At 42.1% G+C, this 10,668-nt stretch overlaps 1 protein-coding gene across 2 annotated transcripts in view; it reads left to right on the forward strand.

Moving 5' to 3' along the window:
* The window catches only part of PLEKHB2 (pleckstrin homology domain containing B2), a 14,023-nt gene extending 4,323 nt beyond the window's left edge, over window positions 1–9,700 (forward strand). For both annotated transcript variants that reach the window (XM_026854812.1, XM_026854811.1), the window contains exons 4-8: window positions 582–684; window positions 1,640–1,679; window positions 3,995–4,084; window positions 5,216–5,330; window positions 7,371–9,700. In XM_026854812.1, the coding sequence (XP_026710613.1) occupies window positions 582–684; window positions 1,640–1,679; window positions 3,995–4,084; window positions 5,216–5,330; window positions 7,371–7,507 (485 nt within the window). In that variant the 3' untranslated portion in view covers window positions 7,508–9,700. The remainder of the gene's footprint in view (window positions 1–581; window positions 685–1,639; window positions 1,680–3,994; window positions 4,085–5,215; window positions 5,331–7,370) is intronic.
* The last annotated feature ends 968 nt before the right edge of the window (window positions 9,701–10,668 follow it).

The following is a 10,668-nucleotide window of genomic DNA, read 5'->3' on the forward strand; positions in this document are numbered from 1 at the left end:
CCCCCCCCCCTAAAAAAACAAGCCAACCAAACTACTAAATTCCCTTATAGATACCTAAGGCATGCTATTACCATGTGATAGATTAGGTTAGGGTTTGATACTTTAAAAGCTCAGTAAGGACAGTGTACAATATATGCAGGTGGCAGGCACGCATGAGAGAATGGGATGTTCACAGTAGTCTTGTGTATCTGGTGTAGTTACAGTGCTGGATGGAGTGAGAGACAGGACTAGAAATAGGAAACCTTGGCTGGTTCACTTCTAGCATTTGTTAGTACTCCACTTGATGCTGATGGAAGTGGAGAACATGAGTGTTGGAGACCATTTACTCTAAGTATGGATTGCGTCAGCTGTTGGACACTTGCATTTCTTAGGAATGATGATCAGAGCGACTACTTTCAGGACACTCTAAAGAGCGAGAAGAGGTTGTTTCCTTCTGTAACTTATTCTGATGCCATGGAAAGCAGCTACAACTGTTTATTTTGTCCAGACTTTTGCATAAACTATCTTCCTTCTTGTAAATGCAAATCATGAAATACTGGTTATAGACATTTTATAACTTGTCTCTTTTTTTTCTGACTCAGATTTCCATCCTCCAGAGGGGAAGCAGAGAGACTGTTTACTGCAGATTGTTTGCCGTGATGGGAGGACAGTCAACCTCTGTGCAGAGAGTGCAGATGACTGCCTGTAAGTCTGCCAGAGAATATTGGTTTTGCTGCCTCCTCTTCTTTTATCTTTCCTTTTCTCTTTCTCCCTAATTATTTTCCTTCTTTTGGACTTTGAGATATGTTTTAAGAAAGTTTTCGAACAAGTAAAAGCAGACTTTCAGTGACAAAAACATAGCTCTCCTGTAAGAGGTTGTCTAACTCAAGCAAACTAACTGTAAGTTAAGCCACTCAGAACTCTGAAGGGTGAGAAGGAGTAAAAGAATCTTACTAATATGGTTACTGCAAGACTGGCTGAACAGATTTTTTTTTTTTTCCCCACTTTTCCCATTTTTCAAGTAGTACCCGACCCTGCGTAGCCCAAGGACATCCCAATCAGTAGTGAAGGGAAGGCTACTCCTTTATTGTGAACTCTCAACTGAGCTATGTATAGCTGTATACCTGTATGCATAGTTAGATAACTTCTGTCATCTCAGTATTTGCCAAGTATGCGTGGTGCATTGAGCATGCTCCCAGCCATATGGCACAGGAGTACCTGTGTGAAGGATATGTACCTTCTGTTCAAACTGTAATAGTGTCAAGACCCCCACTGTAGTCGGCACAGATGCAGCTGTTCAGGCAGGAGATACCACTTCCCTGGTGCATCTCTTCCTATTACCTTATCCTGAGTGTGGCTGCCTATTGCCTAGCTGTTTTGCTTGCAGCGATGACCTTCAAAACCACATCTGTTCCTTCTCATGTTCCTCCTTATTCCTTCTCAGCTCTGCAAAGAAAGTAATATTTCTCAATCTTGGTGTAACACCTTTCTGCATTCATTTTACTGTATCATTAGGCTTTGACATATGCAGTATCTTAAACTCTGCTCGTGCAGTACCTCTAGGCACTCAAGGTGCTAACCTTGGTTTTTTCATAGCCCTAAAAGGAAAAGGTGGCATTAATTTTTATTGTTCCACTAAACAATGGGGGTTTTTTTTCAGGGCATGGAAAATTGCTCTCCAGGACGCCAGAACAAACACAGTAAGTGTACTACCTAGACTTTATACTGATAGAGAAGCAGTACATCAGTGTTATGTGTGGTCCAGCAGTTTACTTCTGAAATCATGTTCCATCCTTCCCTGCTAGAGAAGAACAGGGTAATGAGCATGATGGTAAGGGTGGGAGAAGAATGATCCTCTGGATCACAAGCACATGTCATCCTTGCAGCCAAGTCCAGGCAAATACATGCTGGATGGGAGTGATTTCAGGGAACGATTTCTCTGGGTGGAAGTGAATGTTTTAGAAGCTGATCTGTAAGGGAAGTAGGCACTGAGGCTGTGGGCAATAAGTAAATCTGCAACCAGCAAAAATGCACTTTCCACTACTAGGATTTGTTGCATAACAGGTGCAGCACTAAAGGAAGTTTACTGCAAAGAAGCTGTTTATTAATATAGATCCATTACATTGTGGGATGCTTCTTGGTGGAGACCAGGGGAGAAGCAAGAGGTGCTTGGAGGGGAGTGCAGGCATGTCAAGAAGGAGTATATTACCTCTGCATTGGCATGTTAGCTGTGGAGAGTGAAGAGGTCAGGAATCATAAAAGCCTTTCTGTGAGTCTTGGAGTTCTCTAGAGAACTGTATCTTTGGGGACCCACATCCATCCACTTGTGGGTATTAATTTGGTTTTCCTCCAGGCTACTCTTCAGCACTAACTTTCCTTAGATGGCTACACTGAACCAACCTGAGACAGTTCTGTTTCATGGGGAAATGCTGGGTTTTGTAGATGATTATCTCGATTTTTGAAGGGTCACATTAACATTGCCACTGTTCTGAGACATCTGTCATATGATATAACATAGATCTGTAGATACCCAAAGCAAACACTTGTCATAGAAAAACTGCCCTGGACATGACTGCCTCTGACTGCAGCCATGCTTCATGGTGCTAAATGAGAAGTGCGATGGTGACTCCTGGTTCAGGACTTAGGAGCTGCTGCTTTTCATGTCTCTGACGCTCAGCTGCCAGCCCTGCTAGATGGCATTCAGAACTTGCCAGTGCATCACCTTTGTCAGCCAAGGCAGACTCCTGCTACTGAAAGTAGGGCAGGTAGCTCTCTGCACAAGTAGTCTCATAAATTAGCACTTTCCAAAGCTATTAAATGTCTCCAAGAAGGACCTGAACTAAGCAGTTAACTGTGTTTCAGTCCATCTGTAGGTGTCTGACACAGCTTTCAAAAATACCGAGCATCCAGCAGCACTTCATAACTTTACTGGAATAGCAGGGTGATCACCCTAGCTTTGAGAACTGTGTCATGTACAGACGTTTGCAGGCTTGTGTCATATGCCTGTAGAGTTTCCTGTAGCAGAACAGAGTATGTTTACTGCTAAGATGTGAGCATTTGCTGGACTTTTTCTTAGGTGGTGAAAATAACTGCCTCTTCATATAGTGCTTTCAACAGTGTGTTTCAAGCAATCTTGAGAATCTCCACCACAAGTTTGACCTGAGATACAGCCATAGTATGCTCTCAGAAGTCTTTCTATAGTCCAGGCACAGGAGACCATAGGAACATTCTCTATTGAGCTATTGAAGCGCTCACTTGTAAATTAAAAGAAGGGAGCTGGTTTTTTTTTCCTTGGGATAGGGCACTGACTAAGAGCATCACTGTGGACTTCTCATATTAGGAGCAACTGTAACAAATCTTGAGTATCTTTGGGAGCTCCTTGTAGATGGATTCAAGTAAGTTATCACCTTTGCCTCATGGCTGCCTTCAAAAAGGACCAGAATTATAGGTGGCATTTGCAAAGTAATTCCCTAAAAACAACGAAGCCCCCAAATCCCTACAGTTAAACCTCTCTTTTTTTTTTTTTTTTAATAGAGGTAGCTTAGAACTGTGACAGTGTTCTGCTGAAGTGTTCAGGTGCTGCTTTTGTCTCCTGCATTTGTTTGCTTCATCTGCTCTTGCAGAACTTGGTGATATCACTCTAGGGTGTCAGGAAGCAGCTAGCTTAGTTGTGGAGACTTTTTTTATCTGAAAACGGAGGATGAACAAGAGGGTAGTTTCTAAAACTGAGCCTATGAAATGATGGGAGGAGTCGGTGTGTTTGCACATACATGTATGCATGTGTGTGTGCACACACACAGGTAAGAAATTTTATGGCTCCTTCCTGTGGTTGATCAGGCATGTGTATGCTCTCCAAGTGGTTTCTTTTTGCAGTGCTTTATAAGGTACTCACTGCTTTTTTAACATGCAACACATCTAAAGGTTACTCTTTAGGGACATTTAAGTTTTAATCTTTGCACTACTCGTAACTGGCTGTAGGAAAAGGTGATAACTGCCACCTTGCTATGGTGTTTAGGGCTACGTGGGATCTGATGTGATGTACGATGAGACGGCCATTTCGTCAGCCCCTCCTCCCTATACAGCTTATGCCACACCGTCACCTGAGGTAAGAGTTGCAGTTGAGAAGCATTAAAATAAGTGAGGTAGCAGAAGCAGCCATCCTTCATGCACTCAAATCATATTCCCAAAGTGATGATCACAGTTAGATCCAGCCTGAAGGTCTGTACAAAACGAGAGTAAGAGTAAGGCACTAACAACTATTGTTGCTTCTATTTGAGATGGATTGCCTTTGAAAGGGCTAAGGCAGATTTGGATTGGGAGGTATATAAAGAGATGGCTTCTCAGTGAACTTGGAAAATAAAGCTTCTTAGTGCAGAAGTTATTCATCTAATCTTGAAAAATATTGGCCGTGCAGCTTTTAACATAAGGAGGTGTGAATACACTTTCACATTGTGTAAGCACTGGAAGGATACAAACCCAGGAGTTTTAAAAATAGGATTTAATGACTGGAGCTGTCACTCTTAACACATAAGGATTTTGTTCTATCCAAGATGTCATAGCAACACAATAACTCTAGCTCCTGGATGCACAGTTCTTTTGCAGTGGAGAAGGATCAGCATTGGAGCTGAACCAGTATACGTTGGGGATTTCTGGATATTCTGACTGACATGCAGTGATACCCAAAGGGATAGTTCTGGGGTAGTATTACTTCATGCACTCTACCCCATCACTGTTGTTAAGAACTAGATGTGGTACTGGGAGCTGTATCAGGGCTAGCAGCAGGCTTCCCCTCTTGGAGAATAAAACTGCTTCCAAAACGTTCAGCTAGAGTGTTTGTCCTGGATCTGACATTTACTTGCAGTGTGCTAGAGGAGAGTTGGTTAGAGTTTCCTGGGATCAGTTGCTCCTTGCCTGGCACTTCTGAGCTCCCCAGAGAGCTGCTGTTGGCATGAGGGCAGAGAGGAGAAGCTGGTAAGGCTGCTGTGGCTCTGCCCAATGATCCAGACCCTGCCTCTGCCATTCACCCTCCAGCAAGGGTGGAGAGCAAATGCTGCTTAAGAGCAGTTGTTTTTTTCAAGCAGCAGTTCTGAATCCTTTCCAGTGAGTAGATAGAGCATATCAGTACAGACTGGATATTTTAGTAAAACTTGGACTGCATTAGAAATGAGGGAGAATTGAACAAAGCGCATAATTGGATACATTGCAAAGAATGCTTTGGTATGTTTAACTTCACCAGGTATATGGCTATGGCTACGATCAGTACAATGGTGCGTATCCACCTGCTGGTCCTCAAGTCTTCTATGCCTCCAGTGGACAAGCTTATGCTGTTCCCTATCAGTATCCATACCAAGGTAATCAGTATGAACCATAACCTTCACCTTCCTAGAGAAGTTATTTGAGTCAGTCTTTCTGGCTTTAATTCTATGAATCACTATCCTTTACCACACACTACTTCTGCACAACAGAGTGATAGAAAGAAACCTGACCTGTAACTGGAACCAAGTCTCCTTACCCTTTTGCACCAAGCAAGCACAGTGAAGTTTCTATTAAGTGATTTAACCTTCCCAATGTGATCCCAGCATATTTAAACAAACTCTTTTTGAAGCATACAGAACTCTCTTAACTACAGTAGGCAGCATGTTTTCTAAGGAAAGATAGAAGAGCTAGGACAAGACTGATTCAGTACTCCATACTGGGCATTGATGGAGCTTTTGATTCATCTATTGCTATTATACCTAGCTTAATTATTTCAACACTGACATTCAGCTATGACCTCACAATTAAATGCAAGTTTCAAAAGTAAATTCACTCCCAAAGCATGGTAACTGAGTCCTTCCCCACATGCTGGAATTGCTGTAAGGCAGTACATTCAGCCTTGTGAAGTCTTCTAAAGCTTTGTATAGCTTTCAATCCCAATAAAAGAGGAAAGGGAGCAAAATTTTAGGGGGTGCTTTTAAGCTTAATCCCCTTAATTTAGGATTAGCTTTGCATAGAGCGCCCCAATCCTACAGAATTGGTGTTTTGGAGTAGTAAGGGTAATATATCAAAAGATTTAACTTACTAATTGTTTATGATCTGGCTCTGCAAAGAAGAATCTTCAGATTTTTTTTTTCAGTTTTGAGGAGGATTTTTTTTTTCCATTTGACATTTGTGAGTTCTGCCTTTTCTATTTTTTGTTACAAGGGAGGTGCATCAGCTTAAAGCTTTTAAACCTTTCCTCATCTAAGTTAGTGATCCTAAGATACAGATCATAGCAAACACAGAGGAAGGTTCGCAGCAGCTGAAAAGCAGAAGCTTGTTGAAAGTCCCAAGAACGATTTTTAAAAACTATCAGCAGACCTTGGAAATCAAGCTTCAGAAACTTGAATGATAAAATCCTAAACAGTTTGCAAGTCCAGTGTGTTAAGATACTGGTTATAGGTTGGGCATAGTAACCAAGCCTCAATGCTTTCCTTCACTAGGGTTACTGCAACTAAATCTTAGGGGTCAAGTTCACCTCTAGCAACTTAACCCCTGTACTTTCGGCTTCTTTGCTTTTTCTCTGAACTGACGTAATCCTTCTCATGAGGTTCCCAGTCATGCATCATTGAAAGTCAGTGAGAGCATTTTCCAGTTGTATTAGTTGGATTACTTCAGTATCAGTTAGCAAAAGCATTGCAGTATCTCCAAGAATATTTAATTTTCCTGAAGTGTCTGGAAGGGAAAGCAGTACTATTAGGTTTGCTTTGCAGGTCGGAGCTAAGCCACAAAACATGACAGGTGGAGCTTGTACAGGTCTGTTGCAGAGCAAGGGTCAATTGGTGGCTTCTTGAGTCTTAGGTTAACTCCTTAGTAGTGGGCCAGTCTTCATCTAAAAAGAAATGTAGCAGCTGTCACCATACAACAGATCAGCCCAGGATGTGAAAGCTGAATTGAAGTAGTAAGCAGTAATTGCAGAGTAAATAACTGATCCACACTTTCTGACAAACCACTGGCTTCAGAGCTGCCAAAGATGTTTTTGGAGAGGGAACTGCACTATTTGCCTTAACTTGAAGGCTAAATTGATTTTTAGACCCATTTCTTGGATTAAATCCACTGTTTGATAGGATACAAGTAATTCATAGGTTCTTTGCTAATTCAAATGCAGAACAGCGTTCAGTTTTACATTTGTGATGAGCGTTTCTCCCAGATGTTAAACTCTTACAAGGCTAGAAGTGTTGCTAGGCCTCTGGATTTATTTAACAAATGTGGGGGCTGAATCCAAAGCAGAGATGTATTCTACCTTTGTAGCTGACATCATCTTAGTGTTCAGTGGAAGAGGGTGAAAGAATGGGCGTGGTTTGGAATTGCAGTGCATGGTATTAAGATACATGTTTCTTTTGCCCTTCTTCTAACAATCTCTTATTACCTAGGACCTTATGGCCAGCCCCCTGCAAACCATGTCATCATTCGAGAGCGTTACCGTGACAGCGATGGAGATCTTGCACTGGGCATGCTTGCTGGAGCAGCGACTGGAATGGCTCTGGGATCATTATTCTGGGTCTTCTAGATTACCCGTTCCTTATCTTTGTAGTTCCAAAAAACTTTATTGTGTGCAATAATATATTTGCAATGTTGTTTACTGTTAAACTTTAAGAAATGCAATAGTTATTTTTCAGTAGTGACATCTTAATAACTGATTCTTAACTGTCTTAAGGAGAGTTTAAAGGCACCGTTTGGTTAAGTGGCTGGAGATGGCATGTGCTGTGCTTGAATTCTGTCCTGATGTTAGAAGGATTTGTACTGATAAGGATCAATGTGAGCACCAGTGTAACATGGTAGCAGTCACTAGCTTTATGAACAGACTGTTATTGTGAACACCGTAGAAAAAATGGATTTTTTGAGGGGTCTAAAATCTGGTCCAAATAGGCAGTTTACAGGTGCCCTGCATTAGTGTATATGTACTACTGGCTTCTAAACATTCCCTGGACAAACATATAGCTCAGCAGAAACTCCTTGGCATTAAGTAGTCTGCCATGCTCAAGGAGTTTTTTGTTTTAAAACTTGCCTGCAGATGGTAGTGTATTTTCTCAGGTGGAGTTCTGTACCTGTCGCTCACACCATCCAGGTGAAGTTGTCCTTGAGAACATAAAAGCAAACCGCAAAGAAGTGGCAGCACTCCAGTTCTTTTATTCTCCCAGAAATGTGAATGACCAGTAGCAGGCAAGACAAATGTTTGTTGTTCCACCTCCCTCTTCATCCCGAATCACTCTGATCAGATGGAAGTAATGGATCTGCAGCTTTGCAAGTGGACCTCCATTTCTGTAGAACAGTTGCCTCAGACACTGAGGCCACTGTCTAGTGTCTTTGCTCATACTGCTGTTGCTCTGCAGAGTCTGCAGGAGAAAAACTGACTTAAACAGCCGCTGCCCTGTCGGGGCTACCAGAACCCCTCTGCGGGCAGTAATAGTCAAGAGGGGAGAGACAACAGCACAAATAGACCTTGCACACAGGCACTTTGGTATCAGCTGCCTTGCCAGGGCTAGGATAGAACGTCTGTCTCTTGGCCTCCAAGGTCTCCTGAACCAGGTTCATTATTTGCAACTAAATTTTGAGCACAGCTGAGCCTGGTTTTGTTCTGTGCACGCTTCCCCCTCACATTCAGCAGGTCTCTTCCCTCCATGACTTAAAGAAAACACTCCAAGGAACCTGGCTGGCTTTGCTTGTGTCTGGTTCCTCAGTGTGCTCCTGCAGGCTGCTGTGCTGTGGGGTGTAACCTGGAGCACAGCTGTTACGGGTGTGACCTATTACCTGATCCTGTTGTTATCCATGCCGAGCTGTGCTTGGCAGGGGAAAGAGAGCTCTGAAGAAATGCACGTGCTTTCTTATTGAGGTATAAGAGGCAGGGTGCCCAAGTTGAGTTCTTTATAGAAAGAGGACTTATTTTTATACTTCTACTTTCAGCTTCCTGTATTCATACTGTTTTAATATGTTGTCTTTTTTAGGCTTTCATACAGAAGTAGATTAATTTCCTTAAGGTTCATGGGGTTTCGGGATATCTCAGGAAAGATGAAAATAGATGAGAACTTGCACCCATATAAATTTAGATTAAGCCCTAACCTTTTTCATCTCATCCTAAAGCTGTCTTGGCTCTGTCCTACATATTAAAGCAATAGAGGCCTTGGACAAGAGTTTGGGTAGAAGCCAGGGGGAGCACTAAGCTTTCACGACTGTTCGGACTAATCCAACAAGCTGAAAGCATCGGAAGTGAGCAGACAGATGTAATCTTGGCTGCATGACAGAGTGGGCCTAATCCACAAAACGTAAACTTGTTTCAAGGAACTTTGGTTTGGAGTCGTACATCAATGTGCATGTGTATCCTTTCACAGATTAATACAAGCTGCATGTGTTCTGCCAGTGGTATGTACTGAAAGGACTTGTTGGATGTTCAAAAGAGAACTAAAGTAAAAGTTTCCTATTGCTTGTCCAAACCAGAAGAAATTGGAGTACACTACTGAAGTTCTCTTAGAGGCCTGGTACCCTTGAGGTCAGAAAGAGATGGTGACTGTCTGGAACTTAAGTGAACAAACATTTCTACCCTTTTTAAGCCTTGAGATAACCTTGAAGCTGATCCCAGGTCTACACTGCTGTTTAGTTTGCATGTTACAGTATACCTAGTTCTGTAGAATGCCTCCCTTGCCTCTTCTCCCTGTGTGACATTTAGCTTGTGAGGGGTGGGGGAGAATAAAACAATTGAACATCATTGTGATTTCTTCTGAATTTCATAATTGTGAAAGAATAGCACAAAGTGAATCAGCTAGCAATTTATTTTAAGTTCAGAGTTACATTGTGTGGGTTTTTTTTTTTCAAGAGCTTCTGATCACAGCAGGGGAACATGTCTCGTGCTTTCAGGAGATGACTGTGTCTAGGTCCCCACTTTCTTTAAGTGAAGTATATAAGGTAAGGACTGTTGATTACAAAATATTCCTGGGTTGAATTGAAAGCAAGAAATTACATTTTTAAAAGTTCAAATTGAAATAAGTCTCCATTAAAAAAATAAGCTTAACCCTTCTCAAGGAAAAAAAAAATTTACGAATTGAAGCTGAAGATTCTAATTCCATCTTAGTAACAATAGGCTGCTTTTATAAAAAAAAATCATGAGGTACTTTTCTATCCTGGTAGGATTTAGAGCCTAAAAAGCAAATGTACAAGACTCCGTTAGAGCATAAAGTCCAGAGAGCAGTTACCTTACTGCAGGTGCTTGTAGCTTTTCCGATCTCAATGCAGTTAGAAGTGGAAATAGGTTGGTGCACAAAGCACCAGCAGGGGGATAGCCACTGGAATTCACTGGTCGGTAAAGCTCATAGACTTGCTTCCTGAAGACATGGCCATACCTCCTGTGGCTCAGGAATGGAGTGGAGGTTTGGTCATACCTGTAATACTGTCTGGCTGGATACATGTCATGACTCAAGAGCCTTTCGCTGCCCAGTCCAGTACTTCATATATCTGCAGCTTGTGTAGATGCTGGTGTGAGCTGAAGGAGCAAGGCCCCTGTGAATTTTGGGCCCTGGAGGGACTGCCATGCCCACTTCTGCAGATCAGTGATAACACAGTGATGGAAGGAGGTAGTGGGTGTGGCAAGATCATTTTCAAAACAGGTTGAAATTATAGTCCTAAACGTGTTCATTTCCAAACAGTGCTATTCATGATGCTGTGATTCCAGTTATACCT

Source organism: Athene cunicularia, assembly GCF_003259725.1.
Source record: "Athene cunicularia isolate RWA chromosome 9 unlocalized genomic scaffold, athCun1 chr9_part1, whole genome shotgun sequence".
NCBI classification, from domain to species: domain Eukaryota; kingdom Metazoa; phylum Chordata; class Aves; order Strigiformes; family Strigidae; genus Athene; species Athene cunicularia.